Raw genomic sequence first — 24,106 nt, forward strand, 5'->3', positions numbered from 1 at the left:
AGAGCTGTACTCAAACATATCCTGGTTGAATACTTTGTGGTGTTGAGAAAGTTGACAGTGATGGATGTACTTTTTGTTTCGCTGCAGACGACAAATCTCAGAACAACAACTTAGTGAATCTTAAAAATTGCTCCTGTGCTTTGTTTCTTTGGTGCATGTTTCCCCCCTGCTACACACAGACAATATTTGCTCAGTACAACAACTCCAAAATATGTGTGGCATTTGTGACAAAAAAAAAACAACAACAAAAAAACAGCCAAGATGTTGTCCACATTGTTAATATTTAATGACCAAGAGTCTCAAAAACCATGGAGTTACAGAACCACAGGGTATGTAGAGGGTTACAGTTGAGAAATATTGTGTTTAATGACAAAGACAAGGCGTAAATTCACCAGTGCTGACTGGGGGCAAGCCTATCTGATGTAACCTTACTGTGTATCACTGAAAGGTCCTAGACTTCCTACTTCTTTGGGGGCAATTTTTCTTGTTCATGTCTATAAAGATTCAGAAAATATTGAATATGCCTGTGGAGGACTGGGAACTCAAAGGTGGGTTTATTCATTTTATTCTATACTGATGATGGTCTTGAAACCTGTTTTTGACTTTGATTAACAAGTGTATGCCATTTTTAAAGCCAGTGTGCTAGCATAACCATTGTGTACTTCATAATATAACCAAGCTCTGATTACAAAAAATAATTTAGAAGATAACATTTTAGACTTAACACTCCATTGACTTTTTTGTTAAGTTAGAATGTTCATGTGATTGGTAAAATAAAAGTACACTAAGGTAGAAAGGCTATGTTACCAACTTCAGATTTAAGCAAAATGCAGCAGACCACTGACGAGGCATGCTTATATAAACTGACACTTGTTTTTCACAAAAAAGATCAAGAACAGGTTCTGGACAACTGAGAAAATATGGGCATTTTTAGCCTTTTCTATTTCAAGTTTCCCATTGTACTACGATATCTCCAGTAAATACTGTAATGGCCTAAAATGGAGACTTTTTAAATGGAGATAAATAAAAAAATGGAAGACATAGTTTATAACAAACAGTATGACTTTCACTGTTGAAAATGAAATCTGGATTCTCCACCTCAGGAAGTGGCCTGCTGAACTTCTGGTTTTATTTCAAGCAATACAGGAGTTGAATTGAAGGCCAAAGTAGCTCTATCCCATTGACCCTGACAGATTTCCATAAGGTATCGTAGAGTCTGTCTAAGAAGACAGGTAACAATTTTCAAAGCCTTTATAACAAATCCTAATACTGGCGTTTAAATAAAGTTATCTTCCCAATCCATTCATTCAGTTTCTAAGCTTTAAAAACATGAAGTGGTGTAGTTTACCAATGTCAAGTCAAGCATAGCCATGGTGCAATTCCATACAGTTCAGTTAACAGCAGTTAGCAAGTCATTACGCTAAAAGCTATTAAGTGCTACTGCACCAATTCAGTTGGATTTGCTCGGTAGGATTAAATATTGTATAATGCACAGGTCCAAAGAATATATATTCAAATACTCACAAAACAGGCCCCAATGGAATTATGGTAGCCTTTTCATTTTTATTCACATGTACATAACACGCTGGGGGAAAATGAAGCAGGTCCTATAAAGCAGATGAGGTTTAGCCGGTTGTTCAAAAGTCTACATGTGCTTGCCATTGGCCAATCAGAAACAGGGTGGCAGCACAGCAAATAAATAAAAAAAAGTTTCAATTCAGCCTAAAATCTGGACTAACTTCAACCGGTATCAAAATTTCAAGAGTCTACAGAAGGCAGTCAGTAAATCATCAGAAGGTTTCAATTAAATCTTCTAAAAGAGAATCCAGGGTCTTCCAGTTTAGTGACATTGTGTGGTTCCAGTCGTCTTCTAATTGTTGGAGGTAGTCTGGAAAGGTTGCTAAAAGTAGCAAGTCATCGTACCATGAATTTATCACCTCCGTGTATGATTAGTGGGTATTTAAGGGGGGTCTGATTATCTGTCATGAGCTGTTTCAGTCACAGATCTTATTTGTCTGTGAAACATCAAGCCATGGTTTTGGTAATAACTGTAAACGTAAAATGTCTTCAAGTGTCCGTTGAAACTTCAGTACCACTCCCCAATGTCTAAACATGAGACCATCCTCTCCCAATTGACAATTCACCTTCACAAATTCCCAAAGCCACCAACATGGTCTGCTGCTTTCCTTCATCAGTGTTTTTCCTGGGAAATAAGAGGGGGGACACACTTACTCGCTGGCAAAAACTACATGTTAACATTTTGCAATTCATACATTTTTCAATCAAACCACACAGTTCAGTTTTTGGTCATTTTGATGTCAAATTAAAAACATGCCAAGAGAAACAGTCATTTGGGTCTTTCAAATGGCAGACTGGCAAAGTATGCACTTTTTCAGTGTAGGATTCCATGACAGAGCAAGACTATTTTCATTTATGTCATAACTAATAAGTGACAGTACTTTCTGTTATGTCAAAGACACAATAATATCACCTTATGAGTTAACTTACTTCTTGTGTAAAAGGCTTGTCCTGCTCATGAATCCCATTGGCTGAATTTGCACTCCCGGGTGCCTGAAACAATTATGAAAAAACAAGATAACGTAATCATCAAGGCTTTTGAATTATAACGATGGCTTCTGCAAAATCTACACTTCTGTTACAACATTACTGATTTTCCCATATACTGGATTGGAAATGATAATAAATGCAGAGCCATAAAATAGAACCCATAAAATCACATCGTAAGGCTTGCTTAAATTACATAACATTATGTCACTCTAGTACTCACTCTTACCTAAGTGCATTAGGATCTTTGGCAAATTACATACTGTATGTACTTTCCCATATTCCTATGCTTTATTTATACAAGACTCTAAACTGAATATGTGAGAATTTAACTCACAACTGTCATATCTGCATGCCGCATCTGTTAAATTAAAAAAACATTAGATGTGAAAACAGGATAATTTTTCCACAGAGAAAAACTGCAGACTGATACCAGTGCTGGCTGGTGTGGCCTCACCTGAGTCTTGTCGGGATTGGTGCGCATGGCCTGCACCAGCTGGTCCACGTGCTGGTTGTGCTCCAGAGCGTTCCTCAGAGCATCCTCCGTGTTCAGCAGCCTCTGCTTCAGCCTGGCTACCTCCATTTCAGAGGCCGCCGGGTCCATCATGGAGTACCTGCGGTGGTCCGGGGAGGACCTCTCCCGGCCCTAGAAGCACAGCAGAGCCACAGAGAGTGAGGCTCATCGGTCTGGTCCAGACACCCATAAGCTGTTCTCACGGAATGGCAATACCAGCTTTGATTTTACACAGGTGACATTGACACAAGCCCAGCTGACCTCATTCACACCGGACCTAACAGTTATACAGGTAAATAGGAGGCCATATTAGACGCAGGCGGTTTTGACTAAATCATCTGCCAATATTTCTAGATGCTTAGTCTAGAAATACAAAGTAAACACTAGGATCAAATAGACAACAGACAGAACTCAACTTGGTGTATAGTCCAAACAGACACATGCAATGTTCCATTACCAGCAGCAGCAGCTTCTCCCGCAGGGTCTTGATGTCGTCCTGTAGCTTCTGCTCCTTCACTCTCCACTCGGCTTTGTGTACCTCCCGGCTCAGGTCCCTGTCCAGGCCCGGGGAGTGTCGGGGTGAGTCCAGCAGCAACACCCTCAGCTCATTCAGGCTCCTGCCACAGGCACACACAGACCCTCATGAGCCAATGACAAACGGTATGTGTGCTTTCCTCACTGTATTTGGTGATACTACCTGTAGTGTGTGATACAGTGCACATCCTTCTGAATGGCCACTCCCATAGCTAACATATGACATATTACACATTTGTGCAGCTGGTTGAAGGGGGAAAAAAATCATTGTTTGAGAACCTTGCATGGAATAAAAATTCCAACTAACAATAGAAGTGAGGCGTCAAAATAACTGAAGGCTCAGAATGTTATCAAAGTAAATTGACGGAAATGGCCGTTAGCCATACCGATTCCAATTAAGGATAAAAGCATTTCCTGCATTACTCATTGCTGAGGCTTTTGTTTTCTGCAGTTTGAAATGCAGAGCATATTAGCTTCCCAGGAAAGTAGCAGCAGTCTTGGTATAGCAATAGGCATCAGGCCAACTTCAGAGTCCACAGCAATGTGGGAATTTGAGCCTCTATTACGTAACCTTAACCCCAACTAATGCTTAACATAGCTCAAATTGTTTTCCCAGGCAACGTCAGAGACAAGGAAGGCCTGCATTCAAACGAAGACTGCTAACTCTGGCCGACATCCTTCTCCTGGGTCTTCTCCTTCTCCAGGAATTGTTTCTCCAGTTTTCTAATGAGTTCTCTAATTATTTCCAGTAAGACATTCTACTAAGTAGAATAGAAAAAACATTGATTTTGAAGGAGGAATGACATTTTTGCCCGTTTTAATCAGCCTAAGTGTCCTAATTAGCTAAACAGCTTTTAAGCAGAGTAGATTAAATCCAGTACTGTTGTGCATGCTCAGTACAATCTACATCATAATGACTGACACACAAATGAGGCCGTGGGACAAATATCAGTTCTTCGCCAGTTCTACAACTTGCAGCTCATAAAATATGTATTAAATATCATATCACAGGCTTAGTTTCACTGTTTAATTTTAAAATTATCAGGCTACTTTGTTACCTGCATTTTGAGAACTATCCTGTCACTGATCGAAGAGTGAATTTATATACTGCGTGTGTGTGTATACGCACCACTTCAAATGTTGTACAACTAGCATCACCATCGCCTTTCGAGAAAATGTTGAAAATATTTCATAAAATGTTTTGGAGAACATCTTGGAATAAATGTGAAAAAACTTCAGAACAGATCAAATTTCACATATGTTACTGTATGTGTTTATGTGTCTATGTTAGCTGTTATGTCAGAGCCCAAAAATACAGGTCATTCTCGTACTTTTCCTTCTTAAGAAGCTCTTGGCTAATAAGAACCAGTTGCCCTGAGGCATCATGGGATTTCTTGGTCATGGACTCCAGCTCGGCCTCCAGGCGCATCTTCTCCCGGTGGAGTGCATCAGCTTTCTTCTCCCCGGAGCGAACCTTACTCTCTAGGGCTTTCAAAACAACAGAGATTACAGGCGACATGTTAGGATCCCAGCGGCCTGCAGGTTACAAACCAATAAGGCCTACTATAAGGCTTTTGCATAACCACCAGACAATTCAAGAATAGAAATTTATATTTGAAATACATCAATGACAAGGTTAAAAAAATAAATAAATAAATAAATTACTGGCGACTATAAATTTATTTTCCACCTTTCCTTTTGATGCACCATTCTTTAATATGCTTTACGTGATGTTAAAATATTAAATTTAAGAATATAAAGACAAAATGTACAACTTTACATCTATTACTTAAGCATGTGATTTGCATTTCCTCCTGCTGTCTTGGCTTTTATGTATATATGCGTATATTTGTATACATAATAAACATCCTTTACCCGAGATTTGTGATTTGAGGGCATCAATTTGTGATGACAATGTGGACACTTCTTTTTCCCTCTTTGTTAGTTTCTCCGTGGTCTCTGGAAAGATGAGCATCAATATATTTTGTCACAACCTTTGTAATATGTTTCAAATATGAGTAAGGGCTACCACACCATTATTAAAATGATCTTTCTGGTAGATGTTATTTCCAATTAGTCCAGCAGTGGGTAAAGTACATGCAGAACAGCCATGCCTGCGCCTATTAAAGAATCTTAGCAGTTAGCTAGTACTCTTCTCTTTTCTGAACGGAATTTTAGTTTTTTTTTTCAGTATTGAAATTAATGAAGGTTAAGCACACATTCGCTTAAAAAAAAATCATGTGTTCAAAAACCATATGTTAAAAAACCACATGTGAACACCCAACATGTGAGGAGTACACACAAACTATAAAAAGAATCCAATTTATAAGATGAAAGTGGAAAAAACCTATGCTATTTGAAATTACACATTTTGTTTTCACCTGTGAAATGAAAATTGAAGTTCATATTTTAAAAAGTCAGCGTGCATTGTGCAAATGTGAAGATGCAAATGACTCAATGTGACCTATTTTCTTTCCACTTGTGGAATATTTTATTTACATGTGAAAAACGCCAATCACATGTAAAAATGTCCAGTTTACATGACATTTTCTTTTCCCATCTGAATATTTTAATTGTGATTTTCACATGTTAAAAGGCAAATGTGATTTTTTGTAAGGATTACCAAAGGGCACGTTACTATACCTTCTACAGTCTGCTTTAAATTCATCTTCTCATCAGAGATGTCATTGTTTTCTATCATCTGAAAGATAAACATACAAAGTATTGAGGCCATCTGTAGAAATGAGACCAAATATGCTCCCCCACATTACCATGGTCAGGTCTCCATTCTAATGAAAATATAAGTAAAGTTCTTTACATCCTAACTCTCACTCTTTAAAAATACTCATATGAACAAGCTTTATAAACAACCTTTTACAACATGACAAAGTGGTTTGGTCATCTAGTAAGAGATGTGTAGAATCTGATGCTGTACTTGTATGTGTTTAGATTTCTGAAGTATCCGAAATCCAGTTGTCTTGGCAAAGAATCAACATTTGAATCATGTGTATGTGCGCATGAGAGTAGAGGGCATATAGCGTTTCCTTCTTTTGTTCATAACATTACCTTACCACTAGGTATTGATGTGCATGCGACTATGTTTTATGTTGTTTATAAATTCCGCATAATCCCCGGCACTCACATTGGCATCCTGAGGTGTGTTGTCAGAGTCCATGGCCTGCAGACGGTTTTCAGTCACCCTCAGCTTTTCCTGAAGGCTGCTGATCTCAGTTCGGCTCGCTGCCTCTGCCTTCTGCAGGGCCTCGTAGTCCACCATTTTCTTCTCGGCCAGTGACAGCTTCTCTACCAGGAGCTCTTTGGCCTGGGCCTGCTCCTTGTACTCCTCCTGGAGCTTCTCCAGGTCGCAGAGTCTGAGCTCGGCCTTCTGCAGCTTGTCGTTAGCTTCCTTCAGCTCCAGGGCATGCTGGGAGGCCTTGAGCTCTGCCTGCCTCTTCCAGCTCTCCACACTCTCCTCTAGCTCCTCCTGGGCCTGCTGCAGCCTGGACCGCTGGTCCTCTTTTTCCTTGGCCAGGACCGCTGCCTCGATCTCATGTTTGGCCTTCAGGTTCTCCGCTTCCAGCTGGTGCTCCAGCTTGAGGCTCTCCAGTGCTGTCCGCAGCTCTACCAGGTCCTTGTCCTGGCCGTCCTTGGTGCCGTCCGTGGTCAGGGAGGCCTTCAGGTCTTCCAGGGACCGCTGGTGAACATGCACAAGGGTGTCCAGCTTGGACTTCCAGCTGTCCATCATCTCCATGTTTTCGCGCGTGGCCTGCTGCAGCCTCTGCTTCAGTTCACTGATCTGGCGGGCCTGCTTGCTGACGGAGGCCTGCAGCCGCTCCGCGTCGCGCTTCGCGGCGCTCAGCTCGGCCCCGTGCTTCTCCCGCAGCTGACTGCTCTCCCGGTGGTGCTCGCGGCCGGCCGTCAGGAGCTGCTCCCTCAGGAGGAAGGCCTCGCTGTGCAGCCCGGGCCCTGGCTCTCCCAGCTCAGACACATTGGGGCTCTTCAGCCTGACCTGCAGCTCTTCGATCTCAGCCTTGCGCAGCGCCAGCTCCTCTTCCAGCTGCAACACCCGGCTCTTCTCTTCCTCTGTGGTTTGCTGCAGAACCAAGAGGACAATCATTCCCAGACCGGAAATAGAGAGAAATAAAAGCATGCCTTCACAAGCACTCACCTTTTTGAAATCTATTATTTAAAGAGTTCAGCATACAGAATGTGAGTGCCATTTTATTCCAGTACAGACATGGAGAATCACCCTCACAAGCCAAAGCTGAACTTAGCCTGAGTCCTGATAAGCATTTAAGAGGATATCCTTTGATTTAAAAAAAGCATCTCCTGCTTATGGCATTTGAAACAATATGTACTTCTCAATCAACAATAACAGTACAACCTGAAAGAAAATGAGATACATTCAAATGAAGAAAATGTGATAAGCAGCAGCCAATCAAGCCATTCAATGTAGCCTGTTCTTGTAAAGCAGCCAGCAAGAAATGAAATGACAGAGCCCAGTGACCTTACCCCAAAGGCAATGCAAAGGTTTGTGGAAATGCAACAGATTAGAAAGTATGGACATATTAAGCAAGACATTCTAATGTAATTCACAGAAAAGTACAGGATCTATGTTGCAGACAGCAAACATTATGAAAGAAATGTTAGTTTTCAGAGAACCCACTGCTATCACCACATGCTGGATTTGCAAGGAAGTTCACAGAAGTATCAGTGTTATCAAAAACATCACAGAAGAGAAACTGGTCTAGGATATCTATCATCTGTGTAAAGAAGCCTACTAATTACTCAGAAAACAATAAATGCACACAGCATCTGTTAATTCGATTGGCTCAATGCCATAGCCACTTTCCACATCTAAGACAGAGCAGTAGAGTGTAAACAGCACAGCCTGGATTTGAGTAGGGGAATCCATCTTATTTCACCTGCTTTCTCTTACCCAACCTCAGGGGTAGTGCACCATGTTTGGTTCCACCCTGTTGGTAAACAGCAGACCTTGCATATAAACACAAGTGTGCCCGACTGTGGTCTTCAGAATGTGCCCAAATGTCTAAGCATTTTTTGATCTCAATAACTAAAAATGCATAACTGAATACTAAGACCTGCAGCTATGCTTTGAAGTGCTTTGTAGTGATTCAGTGAACACTGAACAAAGACAATTCTGCAAAAAAGTATGTGTAGAGTGCTTTTATCTGATCCTTTATTTGAAAAATTTGCATATCAATTTGTAGTCATTTTCTATCTCATCCAATGCTAGAAATGGAATTTATGAAATGTTATTTAACTGTTAAGAGTGAAGTGGCAAAGCAGTGGAATCATGGTTAAAGCGAGTGTTGGTGGATTAGCTCACAAAATGGGACACTGCAGCTATCCTGATTTCAGTATAAACGAGCGAATACACATTCATCATGTAATCAAAGACAAGGCAAACCACAAAACAAATAAAGAACATCATAAAACAGCGATTCAATTTATAAAGTGATTTCCTATCACACAAAGTAAAATTATGAATTTGGTTTTGTAGAAAGTTTATAGTAAATGTTCGGATGAAAAATGTAAATCTATTTTATTAACACTGGAGGGGTTTCAAGATTTTGACATTGATCCAGTTAAACAAGGCAGGACATTAACTTGGAGTGGGACAAAGTCCTCAGATATCAGAGATGTTCCCAATACCGCCATTAGCGTGGGCACTTTGACCATGGGAACAAAACGAGTCAGAAGCAAAGAGACAAAAATGCAAACCGAAAGGTGAAGTAACAACAATGACTGAACTGCGGTGCTCTGCCACAGGGCAGCAAGGACTGAGTAACCTCAGACAATTCAGCACTCAGCACAGAATGGAACAGACTGGGAGTGAGTGCAGTGAAAACAGAAATATCCTTCTATGGATATGGAGCTAAACGTTTTACTGATCGACACTGGACAGTTGGAGATTTCACAGAGCAGCCACACCAAACAGCAGTAGGCACATACCAATTTTGGCTGGACTGTATATTTATGATCCCTGACTAACTTTAATGCTAAGGGACATAATTGTGAGTAACAGTAATTGTGCCACAACACACATGAAGCAGGGCCCACAGATTAGACAAATACATTTTCCTTTGTGCAGTCAACAAGACATTTTATAGTTGTCTGAAATATTTTACAAAGAGAGACTGTTATTTTTATGACTGTTAGAAATATTTTATTTCTAACAGTCATAAAAACTAAAAAGTTTTTGTGAATTTGTTATCCTTCTACAGTTCAGAAAAACTCTCATTAAGTGCAGCTGGGTGTTTTTTGTAATGACTGATATGGGAAGCAAACTAAAAGCAAAAGAGGGCTGGGAACCTGGGATTCAGTGCAGGATAGGTGCAAGCAGGAACTGTGCTGAAAACAACAGAATCCCAAAAAAACAACAACAGAAAAACAGAAAAGCAGAAAATAAAATAGCCCGGAGGAGGGGAGAGGAGAGATAATGCGCCGGGTACTGATCATTTTTACAGTTACCCTCTTTTCCTCTAATTCTCTCAGAAGATTTTCCGCTTTCGTCTTTTCTAACCACAGGCTCTGTTCGAGCTGCCGAATACGAGCATGTTCCAATTTCGTCTGAGTCTAAGGAGAGAGAGAGAGAGAGAGAGAGAGAGAGAGAAGGAACACACAGAGGGAAAGAAGAGGCAATGGACAGGCACAAAAGGACAGAATACACCGTTTGAGAAAGTTGGGTTACAGTGGAAAGCCGAGTGCAGTAAAGGAAAGACTAAAGTCCGTTTTTTGATTTTTGGAAAGTGCAAGGGCGGCACGTTCCCCCCGCAGGCGCCTGGGATAGATTCACTGGACGACGCTGAAAGGATGGACCTTCCAGGAGTCACGCGTCTACCAGCTGCCTGCTGTTGTTCAGGACAGATCTGCAGTGTGTGCCTGGCTGATGCTGCCTAATGAATCAGGCATTGTGAGCCACTTGCCGCTCTATTCTTCCCAGTGGAAAGGCGCTGCCCTTGGGACCGACAGTGTCTCGAAGCACCAATCACAGAATGGTAGACCAATCAGTTCTTTCATCCTCTTGCCAAATCGTCTAGAATGTCATGGGGGAAAACTCATCCGACATGTTTTGCACACCCTTGCCTATATTGCAACAAGAATTGAGTAACATTGCCCTTTGGGATGACCTCAACAGGAAAAACTACCGTGATAACCACAGCATTGCGTCATTGCTTTGTTCTCACTTTTTCCCCTTTAAAAGAAAAGATTATTTGATCAGTTTGTAACAATATGGTAAAATAAACTCTTAAAATGAGAAACATTGATTCCACTATTTATTCCACCATAAAGAAAGTCTGGGTGATTTTAAATTATGAACAATCTTTTCTAAGGGACTATAAAGTGTGTTATTGCTTCCTCAAATTAACATAACTCATGCACAGTATTACGAAACAAAAAACCACTAAAATGTGCTGTCACATTACTACAGCATACTCTCTGAGTCGAAAATTGTGAAACTGTAAAAATCACTGACAAGTAATACCATACCAGCAATAGCAACAGGATTAGCAAATATTGGTATATACCATTTTTCAATATTTGCTTAATAATGTGTATAAAGAGTCAGTCAATCTGCATTATCAGTCCTCTACCTGCAGGGGGAGCTTTTTCAGTACTGGTTGAAGCCCAATTTAAACATTCCAGATTATGCATACCTCCAAGTCTCCTTTGGTGATGGACTCCTCCTCCACTCTAAACTGAAGATCCTCCACTTTCCTGTAGTAACAAATAACAGCCAGCAGATGTCAGGCCCACTGTTTTCACCACCCATGTCACAGATTCTGTATACCAAAAACAATGAACCTTAGGTTCTTCTGATACCATAACATTGTTTTTCATATTCAATTGGTGATTAAGTAACATCAGTGCAATTCACAAATCTGTATGAAACATTGTGCCATCAGAGATATCTTTTTACAGTGGAGCCAGTGAAGGGAAATTCAACCCCTTCCCTTGCTGTTTTAGGGAGTGATAACCTTGAGACCAGTTCTTTCCGCCCACCTTTTCTCCTCCTCAAGCTGATTGGTCAGTTCAAATTTGTCCTTCTGTGTGCTAGCCAATAGAGTTCGCACTTGCTGCAGGTTGTTCTCAGTCTCTGTTGCATACTGTGAAATAAAAAATAAATGGAGATATGGTACTCTTAATTGGTTCCACAACTTACACTCAACAGTCTTGAATCAGATGCTCCCTGTATTTAAACCCTAAACATACTGACATGTTTGCACACATTCCATAAATACAGAATAGTACATATAAAATCATCAACTGAGAAGACTGCCAAAATGGAAAGTACAAACCAAAACATGGCTGAATAAGGTTCTGACTTAAAGACTGGCTCATAAAACACCTGAGTCTGTTCTATGAAAAATGTCCAGTACAGCTGTTATTTAGCAGTAATATCTAATTGGATGGTTAAATATACATTTTAATAGGTATCAGTTTTGGAAAATTAATTGAATTATGTAGGTGGACCTACCAAGCTTGCGGTGTCAGGTTTTATTTTTTAACTAGCATGGTTTATGATTGACACGATATATCAAATTGATTGCGTGTGTATTATATTCATATAGGACAACTCCTGCTCTTAACACTGAATAGATGCTGATTTTTGCAAAATCAAACAACCCCTGTGTAAACCAAGTAAGCAAGTAGGACTTCATTGTTAAATGAGAATTATTTTGTTGACAAAATAATCTAGAATTCTTTCCATTGCAAGTAAAAAGTTAAATTCCATTACATTCAAAGATGTTGCTTGTTATTTCATCCTGTTTTCATAGACAAACCCAGGATTCTTACACTGTGCATCAAATGAAGCTGTCATGAATGCACCGTTGTCTCCAGTACTGGCTTCAGAGCCCCGTTAGCGGGAGTACCTGCGCATGCTGGGCTTTGAGCACGCTCAGTTCCTTCTCCACCTCACAGATGTGGCTGGTGGCTTTGGCCACCTCGGCCCGCTCCAGGTCCCTCTCGGCCAGCAGCTGCTCGATGTGCTGCTGCTTCTCCTTCAGCGCCTCCTGCAGCGCCGTGGTGCCCGAGATCTTGCGGGCGTACCGCGACGACGTCTCTGTCAGCTGAGCAGGGAAGAAAGGAGCCAAACCGTCAAACCGCCGACAGGGCTACACTCAACCTTCCAAGATTACTTCCTGGCACTATGGCAGCAGCCATTAATTACCAGTTAGCCTGGGTCAGACTTCGCAGATTCACATACAGCATTCTATATTAGGAGGCAGTTGGATCTGGAAACAGTATGAACTGCCAAAAAAGAAAGTATAGTACAAGATAAGATCTTCAAGTTACACAGGCTCTATAGTTTACTTGCTTATTTGGAAGTTATATCTAGTTCCAGTGTTTTCATCTGCAACAGTGCATAAGGGTTTCTGCCAAACACACAAAAAAGGCAAATAACATGTCACTGGACATAACCCCTTTCTGAAATAGTCAAAGAAAGGACAGCCGACATAACGTTGAAGGAAAATTAACGTGCAGGCTGAGCCCTCCCGTGTGTCTGGCCCCCCAGCCTCCCTCACCAGGCCGGTGCGGCTGGGCCGCCCGCCCACCGAGGACGCCACGGAGCTGACGGAGCTGATGGAGGAGCTGCTGGGGCTGTGGGCCAGCGAGGACACGCCCATGGCCATGCGCTTGCTCTTCTTGGCCTTGGCGGGGCTGGTGGAGGGGAAGCCGATGCGGATGACCTTGTGGATGGGGGCGAAGAGGCCGAACTTGGGCGGGCACTGGAAGTATCTGAGGGAGAGCCAATGCCGCACAATGGCAATGAGGGAAAACTGGAGATGTACGTATAAGAAAGTTCAGCCACAGCTATGGCATTTTAAGTTTAATTTGGCGCTCAATACATTTCGATGGAAGACACTGCCCTGTATTCAATCAAAATTTGCTTCTCATTGACTCTCTAATAAATGCAAGTTGGACTATTTATTTTACAGTATAGACCATTAATTTTGGTGATTACTGAACAATGTTTGTAAAAGAAAATACAACAATTGATAATTGTGAGTTGAAGTTAAGGACAAATTCTGACTGAATCCAGGCTGAACACACACTGAAAATGAACTATTTCTTATCCCAGTCTTGTGAAAATTTATTGTTCACACTGAGGTTATGTTTAATTTATATGTCACCCCAGTTATGGAGGATAACTACCAAATAACCGAAGAAAACGACAGCAGCGCAACACAGTTTGTATGAATAAAAAAAAAATTCACTTTGCGAGATCAGAGTTGCTTATACTGAAAGTCTTCATTTGATGGAAGCTTGCAGGTGAAACTGAAATGCTGTGGTTAATTATTACTATTTTACGATTTCGGAATTATTTGACAAGTTATCTAATGAATCATGTGGACTTTCAAAAATCAAAGCAAGGAGCTTGCAGTCCGGTTCACTATAATGTTCTGGGAACTGTAATAAAGCCTTCAGAAGCACTTGCAGTAAATCAAACATGCAGTGAATGTGATTGCACATATTTGTGTAGTCTGCCATGTTGACAGCTGGGGACAATCTCATAAAATTCCTCAATATGGATGTCAGGTACTGGGTTGATCTTATCACAATTATTACAGGCAAAAAGAATGCAAATACAAAGTGTTTTTTCAAATTTAAATTTGGATTATGTGATAGCAGAAGACAAACAAAGCAGGCATGTCAGCATACACTATTGTGCACACCAGTCTTACAGAGTGTGAGTGGGAAATAATGTTTCAACCAATTTTCTCTTTTTAATAATTTTCATGAGAATGGAATGTTTGTCTTGTAGCATAAATGCTGAATCCACAGTTAATGCTTTCGTTCACTGTTTGGAATGATGAATGCATCCGTAGCGAATGAGGTGGCGTTGTCTGCACATGCTCAGTGTGAGTACAGTACAGTACAGAACGGTGAGTACCTGGTACCGGCCACCGCTCCATCGTTCTTTCCCAATGGCTCGTCCAGCTCAACGCCACACCACTCCCCCTTGGCGAAATCCGTCTCTCCAACGTACCGTACTACACCTGTTTTAGTGCCGCCAACCTGACAGGTGGAAAAGAGAGTGTGACAAATATAAAAATCAGCACATGACCCAAATAAACTCACTCACTTTAAGCCAAGAACCGAGCAGAAGATACATTTCAAGATGGCACCTGCATCCGGTTCAGTTCAAAAAATGTTTTTGAGGTATTAACCAAACCTACTGGTTAAATCACATGTTATCAGCTGGTGCCTGATAGTCAGTATTCACTTCACTGGCAACAGAAATATAGGGTGACACTGAGGCGTCAGAATCAGGCTGTCCACTGAACCAATTCCCAGTTTACTGTCATCGGTGTAATGGTGGGAGGGAAACACTGATGCCTTGTGACATCAGAGAATCAGATTCAACAGTGAAACGGGAAAGGAACCACAGGGACGCTGGAGCAGAGAGTGCAGCGGGGCAGACGTTTAATTTGGGATGACTGGGGTGGCCTACATTTAAAGGCAGTGTGATCTGAAAAGCGGTCACTGCCAGTTACACTAGTGAGATCAGACAGATTGAAAGCAGATTTGGAGTGAAGGAGGGGAAGAGCAACAAAATGACAAATGCTCCCAGGCCTGCGTGCTGGCATCAGGTGAGCAGAGATTGCTACAATCTTAAAGTCTCTTAAGTGAGCCTCTTCCTTTAAGAAATGGTAATTCCTTCTCATTAGTTTCTTTATGCATGCATACACATGCCTGGATAGACGCTAACTCAGACACCAGTCTTTTTCTCTTTTATCAAATGGTCCATAGGATTAAATAAAAGCACAACCCTCTTTATCACTAACACCGGAGCATATTTACATATTCTTTTGGAACTATGACACAACTTTGGGTCCTTTTTAGACTGTAGTAATAACAACACAGCATGAAAGGAAATGAGGGCATCTCTGAAGATGTAGTCACTGAAGAAGACAGTCTGTCCAATCCCCTACCCAAACACTCTCCCTCCCACTCTCCCTCTTCCCCTCTGAAAATCATGTCCAGCTTACAGGAATAAGCAGCTGCCACTCCATATACGGGAGCTAGTAGTGCACACAAGGACTCCAATCAAGCGTGATGTCATCACTGTCCCTGTCTCATGGGGTGACGTAATCAAACCTTGCTTATCTAAGGAATGCTTGACAAAACTAAGGGAATGAGACTGGATCAAACTGGTCACGAATTTAAATCCAACAGCTCAGTTTTAAATCTTCTTCAGACAACTGATGTATGCCTTTTATGATGTCAATATTCCCCCAGGATGTTTCTGTTTCTTTACAAAGAAGGCGTATTGATTAGGCTTCAGGCTGCATGAAGATCATGTTTGCTAGAACAATGGTGAGGGTGATACCCTAACGCAAAAAAACGGATTATCAGGTTTTCATATACAAAAAATTTCACCTTCGGCCATTTTTAAAACAAACAAATAAAAATAACATATAATAACTGTCATAATAATAATAATAATAATAATAATAATAATAATAATAATAATAACAGCTTTGTTCTTATTATTTATTTATTTATTTCATAAAAAATCTAATGGTTGTGAAGATCATATACAGATCTCAGTGTTATCTTCTCAATGGTTCCAAAAACAGAAGCCTTTTGTGCTTGGCCTGAGCATGACATAAGGCTGCTGCTGTCACATGATGCCTACATCATTGCAGTATGGCTCCCTGTGGAGTTCATACAATGGCCCATGTATGTCCTTTATTCATACATGGCTAATCATAATCGTTGTTTCACAGGTGCCTGAAGATCCATCTTCCTTTCCGCTCCTGCAAATGACCTCTCCTTCCTGCCATTAAACTGAAAAACTCTGAGAGGGAACCAGTGGAAACTGAGGTACACTACTAGCGAGTGAGGAAAATGTGAGAACCAGATGCGCGACATGGCAGCCATATTAATCACTAATACTGAGCAGCAACAAAGATGGTGGACGAAATAAGATTCACACAATCATCAGAGAACAGTGGCCACAAGTTGACAGTAGTCAGTCTGGAATTACTGTATAAATGTTGTTGAGAGCAAAACATCTTAATATATGAATTATATACAGTATATTAAGCAAACCAATTACTATGAGAGTTCAAAAGTGAGCTAGCTAGATGTGCAAGAAAACAACACAGCAAGAACAAATTCCTTAAATTATTCAACCCAGTAAGATGACTTCCCAAGCAAATGCCAAGCCCGCTTCATTAATATGTATAGAAGGTAGTGTCATATAAAATTATTTTTCACAAAATGTATTTATTAAGTACATTTTTAAAATAAATATTTGTCTTATTTATCATTCTACTTATAAATTCTTCTAAAAATATGACTCGCAGTTAGTAAGACAAGGCTGGAAAAAATCCTGATGACTTCCATTTAAACAGAATACCACATCCTGTGCATTAAGTAGCAGTTTACATAGATATGAAGCCAGCAAGTTCACTTAGCACCACCTACAGCTCTAGCAACAATGACAAAAACAGTTCTGAGGATATAGAGTCAAATTTAAATGCTTCTGATTTAAGGACTGTGGGCAGTCTGAGCTCTATTTTAGCCCAGTGCAAAATGACGCACAACCAAAAGACAAGCTTAACCGGTTATTTAGACTGCCAAAGTAATTGCACTTTACTCACTGAAAATTTGCTGTTGTGCTCCTCTGCAAAATTTACAGTGCAATTACAAAATTCCTACTCACAGGCACACAGTTCATGTTATGAGAGTGCCCCGTGTTCCTGTGCACATTATGGTTTCTCTGGAGGCCAGACATTACTAACATACAGCTACACCACATAGTTCATACAGAAAGCACAACAGCTACACGTTTCACACAGGGCTGTCTGTGACCAGGAGAAATGCTCATCATCTGGTTGAAAAAAGCACTCTGCTGAGCAGGTTTAAAAAAAAAAAAAAAAAGATGAAACCTTTATTCAACTGCACTACCTTGCACCCACAGTAAAAACAAAAACAGAAAAACAGAATATCTGTGGACTTGCACCACTCTACAACTTTGTGATCAACCATTGCATCTGCATTGCCCCTTCTGGTTAAATGAATACAACCAATAGAACTAACAACAATATTCAGTCACCACATTACCTAATCTAATACGGCCATCATCATGATTCTTGCATTTGTACTAAACCTGGGATGTGGACCAACTTCACTTTGCCAAGCTATGTATAGGTTAATATTTAATGCACAGATTTGAACTGATGTTGCCAATGAAATGCACTCATATTAACAATACTGAACAGTAACAAGCGCGAATCGGCAATAGCTGCGACCGCACACGCGCATGCATCCAAGCACACACCCTCACACAAACATGTGACCACTTCTTTGGCTCATGACCAACCTTTCTACAAAATCTTGTGCAAATCTGTGAATCCATTCGGGAGTTGTGCGCCTTTTTGTGACAGGCCACGCCCATCACCACACCCCCTCTTGGTCAATCGGCCTGAAAGTTACTCAGCTGTACCTTCCGGTGATGACCAACGTCCATGCCAAATTTCATCCTGCTGGGGCGAAAATTGTGGCCGCTACGGGGTGGGACACTTTTTGTGGTCCAACCGACCAATCGACCGACCGACAGACAGAGCTATAGTGCTGCCGATTGCAGCTAAAAAAATGTATCAATGTTTTAAACACACTGACTGAAAGCCTATGACTGTGTCTACATGAATCAAATCATTTCTCATTGGCATTACTCTGTAAGAGCAGGTTTGGGTTCCTAAATGACATAATGGTAAAACATTCTCTTAAAAAAGGCACTACAGGAATATTTTGATACGCATTGGCGAGGCACTCCCTCCCCATACATACAGTACTGAGAGATGTTTTGGGGTTTTCAACATGTGGGGCTCTGCTGATGTACCCTACAGCAAGGCAATTAACCCAGTTTCCTAAATATCCAGAATGATTAAGGTCTTAAAATGTAAGCTGTGCATGTATGCTGGATCCCATCATCTACAAAGCAAATGAATGATAAGCACCGTACAGGAAAAGAACACCATGTGAGAGTATAACTCATAGTGGGGCACCCCTATCAGAGGCAGGCCACAGCAGGCACAAAATACACAATTAAAATGTGTGCCTTTCCAAAGCACGGCATATGAACTGCCATTAGCAGCCCTTGCTCCTTCCTGCTGTGCTTTTTACTGATGCAGATTTGTGTAAGCCTCTCACTGCCTGATACTTTATGCAGCTTACTGTTAGTGAGGGTGATTGAAGGGCCGCTGCCAAAGACTCAGCAAGAAATCTGAGCAGAACGTCCAGTACGCAATGTGCCCTCACTTTTACACATTCTCTGACCTTGACTTCTGTTGATTAAACCTCGATCTATCCCTGTAGCAATGCCTGAAAGATACATGGGACAATTTGAAAATGTCACACCTACTGTGTAACCAAACCTCCAGGGCCTCCCTCTCCCGGTCCCCACAATCTCGACTGCAGCCACGTACAGTAAAAGCACATTTAATTTAATCTGCCCTGCGCATTGAGGGCGAATATAATTAGTCCCAATGCTGAACATCTGTTTGGTTTACTAGCGATAAAAGAGGACCAAGGGTCCACAAAGGGTCCACAAATCACTAAGATATTAAATGTCCCCCATCAACAGGAAATGGCTTCAAGGCCAAAGAACACACAATTAGGATTGCTCAACTGTACGCTTAACTAAGTCTCTGGTTGCACACACCAAAAAAAAAATTCAGTGGATTTTACACATGCACCTTCCGTTTTGACTATTGCTTTTGTGTACTATTTTCTCTCTTTACACTGTGCCCATTAGACATGCCTGAAGTCTCTAATGGGCGCACTGTAAAGAGAGCAAACAGTGCACAAAAGCAATAGTCGTGGTTTAGATTGCAGATAGGATGACATTGGCCCGTCCTTCACAGATTACAGCACTGTAAGGGTAATAGGATACTGGCAACTGCTGTGGGAAATTTAACTGCATAACCATTTTTCCCCCAGCACTGTTCAAGAGTATTTCAGTCTGACTGAGCACTAAGCCAACAATCCCTCCATTTTTGCTGTGGGTTACATCCACGTGCTACTATCTTGTAACCCGCAGTTACATCTTATGTGACATCAGGCGTCTGTGCAGCAACAGACCACCATAATAAAATTGCAGAAGTTACTTACTGGAAGAACAAATTCAATCATATTGCCCAAAGTATAACAACCTTGGGATTTCACAGGCAAGATAAATAAATCTAGCTGCAGTACATTGTAGACAGATAGAAGCAGTTTCTATCAGAAGGCCAGAAGCTGGTAACAGTGGAGGAAGCTTCCAGCACAGGCACGCACAGCTTCTAAATGGCCGAGGGCAATTTTGCTTATTTGCAACCACACGGCAACAACCAATTCACTGAGTGAATTATGGAGAGCCCGGGCAGACTACATAACAAGAGGTGCACAATAATGCCACATTTTTTGAGTCACCCAAGCCGCAAGGAATCCTTTGAAACCTTACTCCCCTTTCACGGAACATAAATGGACTCCCTCTTTCATTCAGACAACAGCCCTCTGCTCTCTGCAGTCTGGTGAAAGGGCACCTTGGCTTGTCCTCTGAAAACATGCATGAGTAATGTATCTTACAATAGCCCTTCCCATGTAATTCTAATCATTCAATTTATTTAGAATCAAGAATTACTTGAAAGTGAATCCTAGCAAAACTGTCTAGTCGGACAAGCCATGTGGACATTCAATGGCATTATCAGGCTGGCTCGCAAACATGTGGTACAGGTATGCCCAATCAAGAGTATTCCCGGAGTTTAATCATTTCAGGGATCTTTAAATTCTAGCAGCTCTAGTATACTCTGGAGAAATTATGGCCAATGCCCACGGAATTTCAAAAGCGAGGCCGAAAAAAAAGCATGAAAAATTGTCATCAGTTCTGCCCTCGCATTACAGAAAAGGTCAGATATTGGACCTGCATTAATGGATTTCTGAAACGCCAATGCCTTTTATCTCAAATGCTTTCGGCGACGGGTGAACCTTTCCATTCTAGTTTGTAGTATATTTGAGACAGGCATTTCTTATATAGCCATATTTGCTTTCAATAGCTCAGCCATTTGGAACTTGGCTGAATCAATCACCTGGAATCTGAAAAGGCAAGAAAACACTGGAACTGAAGCCGGAACACGTGGAACGACATTCCTCAAGAAGAAAACACAGGAAATCATGACAGTCAGACCGAGCACTCGACCAGTGCATCATCCATGGAAAAAGTGCCTCCTGCCAGCTCCTTCTGTCAGAGCAGGGAGATGAGAGCTTATCAAAGAGATGCTAACAGGGAATAGGACGCTGGTGGGCGTTCCTGACAGAAATCCATTTTCATGGACAATATTGACTACGCGGAGAGCTTTTAGTGAACTCGCTGGTGAACAAGGGGGGAATATGATACAAAGCCAATCAGACGCTGGAATAATCGGATCAGCACAAAACTGCCAAACACCATCCTGGAGCCAAACGCAGAACTGTTTGCAGGGGTCAGTTTCTGTACAGGTCAGCACTTAAACAGATAAGGAATACCTTCACTGACATCAATGCAATTCACCAGCTTATCTTGTAAAACACCATTCTAGGAGAGTTTCTGATGTATTCTTAGACCACCAGACTGCTTCATGATTCAGACAATGATGTCACGACTCGCTCACTCTGCATGTGAGACTGAATGAGTCTTCGCTCAAGACATTAAGCAGAGGTACAGTACTTTAGTCCTCACTTTTATGTGTGCCGTGAATGCTATTTTAGATATTTAGAGAAGTTTCTGACTGCTGGCTTTACAATGACAGGTTAAGGGTATTCAGGATTTTGAGGTCTAAAGCAAGACGATAAACTTCATGTAACCCCAAAGCAGTTTATACAGAATAGTAAGCCTGCAGAAGTTCAACATAAGCACATTACCTGTTTGTTCGTCAAAAAATAATGTTTAATATGACTTTTGGATAGAACTATTTCCTATGGTGCAAGCAACCCAAGAGTGCCACACTCAAGCAAAAAGTACCAGCTCAATATAAAAACTGACATCTTGTAGATCCCATAACAGCCATGACATTTTTCAGCATAATAAAAGCAAGTGTGCGGTTTGTACCACTGAAATATGTATAGCCACTTAAGAGATTCCACAATACAACAAACTAGTGGAAACCAGGGGAAATATTGGAGATATTTGGCTTTAATGTTAAATGATAGCAGCATGAACTTTTTACCAAAGTGACAGAGAAGTTTCCAATCAATAATGTTAATCCAGCAACACTAAATCAGATTTATTTAGCACATCTATATTCCTACAGCTAATATATAATATAATGTACACCTTCTATATTTTCCTTTGAAGGACTATCTTATCTATAACCTATCCTGCTGTACAAGAACAATGCTGTTCCTTTACAGCGTTATCTTCTGCTTCAGTCACTAAGGGATGAAGTGGAAGACTTTCAAACTGTGATTGGTAGGCTTTATTATTTATTTACATTATGTATGTAGCCTTCAAAGGCATACTGCAGCCCTTCTTATGTTATGCTTCTCTCAGAAATTGAAGATCCACTTTTCCAAAAATGACTAGCTAAATATTTCCTTCAGTTGATGTTTTTGTGGTTGAAAATGCCTTGTTTGCTTTGTCGGACACAGAAAGCTTAACTGACACAGCAACAGTAGCCAATGGGACAATGCTTAGTGAAGAACTGGAGTTGGTGTTGGGTTTGAAAATAGGGTGGGTCTGTTGCAAATGCCATTTTTTAAATCCCAGTCTGTCACTGCCTATACCTGCCATTGTAAATCAGGCAGGTCATCAGAAACTTCCCTAAATTCTTCTCTTCCTTCACTGTATGCAAGAACAAAACCAGGGTCTGAGCTAAAACTAGGCACTATAACTGAGCACTCTAACTGAGCAGTATATAGGGTAGGGATGTTTTCATCATCATTTACAGTAAAGAGGCCTAAAAGAAACGTAAATGTCCTTGTACTGAAATGCATCAAAGTATAAGTGCTTAGGCAACTGTGTTACCTCAACTCAAATGTAGGGGCCTACTGTTGCCAATGATCACCTCACACTCAGTCGTTCTAAAAAATGCATTAGAATATTGATTTTGATCTTGGATACTTGCAAAATAAATTTGTGCATGAATGCATTAGCTCCCAATCCTCTTTGGACTTACCAGCACCCTGTCTCCAACTCTGAGGTCCTTATCCCCTCCTTTCTTGACAGAGCCACTGTCGGACATGTTGGAGCCGGACTCGTTACCCGTCTTCACTGAGCTGTTGAGCATGCCCTCCCGCAGGGGCATCACCACGCGCTGGGCGGAGGGGGCGGAGCTTCCGAGGAGCGTCAGGTTCTGGGTCGTGAGCGATTCGGTGGACTGGGCGTCGCTCCCGTCCCCGACTGGCTGTCGGGTGAGCTTGGAGGGCCGGGTGAAAATGCCCTGAAGGGCCTGGCACTCAAAATAGCGCACACCCCCTACAGAGCCGTCATTCTTGCCCACGAGCTCGTTCAGCACTACCCCTGCCCACTGTCCTGGGGCAAACTGAGTCTCCCCCAGGTAGTGGATGCACCCCGGCTTCACACCATTCACCCACACTCGCTCGCCGACCACAAAGTCTCCCAAGACATCGTCTCCAACCTCGGACACCTTGGAGCTCGACTTGTCCGAAGCATTGCTAGGCGTCGGGGTGGTCTGTTTGTTTGGAGGGCCTATGGACAGACAGAGATATAGAGGCTACAATCAGCACCCAAAGATTTAATATGATGAAATGATTAAAAAGGAAACAAGGAACAGGAAATTATATGTGAACTGTAAAGATAGAGTGAGATCAAGGTGAGTTTATTTGCTCACAAAGGGATTGTACCAACACATATCTTAAGTGATACAAGTGAAAAGAGAGAGAGAGAGAGAGAGAGAGGTAAACTGTGGTTTCCAGAACTAGTAAAATGACATTTACAAGCGTGAATGAAAGACAATAAAAACCACTACCTCAGCCATTTCTCCATTCAGAATATGGCTCAAGACATCAATTATTCTACAGTATCCTCTTGTATAAAACAGTATTTATGGCAGATCTATTTGTGTCTGTTCTAATGCAAAGACCAATGTCCTTCTAAATTATTCACCCTGACCTTCTCCCAGAATATCATACAGGCGAAGAAAAAGCCCAGAAAATTGTAGACTATGAGCATAATATTGCTCATGTCTAGATACAACAGCAGTGTCCGCCTAGTTAGGCATTACTCTACTTTCAGCTGAACTGGGTCAGTGTGATTCGCGTTTTACGCACTGATTATAGCCCAGAAGCCCGGGACATGTGCATGACACATGCAGCTGTGGGCGCCATATGAATTGCCTGGAAAGCGATACAGGCAGAGAGTTAAGGAGCACTCAGGTCAATTAACACGTGGTCTGCCGCGCCACGTCGCTGCCAGTGGGCACAGTCGGTACCAGGACAGTCTCCAGCACGCCGGCTGGGGGAGGGGCTTCCTGC

At 41.6% G+C, this 24,106-nt stretch overlaps 1 protein-coding gene across 4 annotated transcripts in view; it reads right to left on the minus strand.

Moving 5' to 3' along the window:
* Nucleotides 1-262: 262 nt before the first annotated feature.
* clip2 (CAP-GLY domain containing linker protein 2) overlaps nt 263-24,106 on the minus strand; it is a 31,489-nt gene continuing 7,645 nt past the window's right edge. The window contains exons 3-18 of one of the 4 annotated variants that reach the window (XM_064352155.1): nt 22,789-23,321; nt 14,538-14,662; nt 13,168-13,381; nt 12,514-12,711; nt 11,642-11,745; nt 11,296-11,356; nt 10,109-10,213; nt 8,539-8,589; nt 6,756-7,706; nt 6,257-6,314; nt 5,489-5,572; nt 4,945-5,101; nt 3,537-3,696; nt 3,023-3,211; nt 2,509-2,571; nt 263-2,203 (exon numbers count right to left, since the gene is read on the minus strand). In XM_064352155.1, the coding sequence (XP_064208225.1) occupies nt 2,192-2,203; nt 2,509-2,571; nt 3,023-3,211; nt 3,537-3,696; nt 4,945-5,101; nt 5,489-5,572; nt 6,257-6,314; nt 6,756-7,706; nt 8,539-8,589; nt 10,109-10,213; nt 11,296-11,356; nt 11,642-11,745; nt 12,514-12,711; nt 13,168-13,381; nt 14,538-14,662; nt 22,789-23,321 (3,065 nt within the window). In that variant the 3' untranslated portion in view covers nt 263-2,191. The remainder of the gene's footprint in view (nt 2,204-2,508; nt 2,572-3,022; nt 3,212-3,536; nt 3,697-4,944; nt 5,102-5,488; nt 5,573-6,256; nt 6,315-6,755; nt 7,707-8,538; nt 8,590-10,108; nt 10,214-11,295; nt 11,357-11,641; nt 11,746-12,513; nt 12,712-13,167; nt 13,382-14,537; nt 14,663-22,788; nt 23,322-24,106) is intronic. The other 3 variants (XM_064352156.1, XM_064352157.1, XM_064352158.1) reach the window with 3 other exon arrangements.

This window comes from Anguilla rostrata, chromosome 9 (assembly GCF_018555375.3).
Source record: "Anguilla rostrata isolate EN2019 chromosome 9, ASM1855537v3, whole genome shotgun sequence".
NCBI classification, from domain to species: Eukaryota; Metazoa; Chordata; class Actinopteri; order Anguilliformes; family Anguillidae; genus Anguilla; species Anguilla rostrata.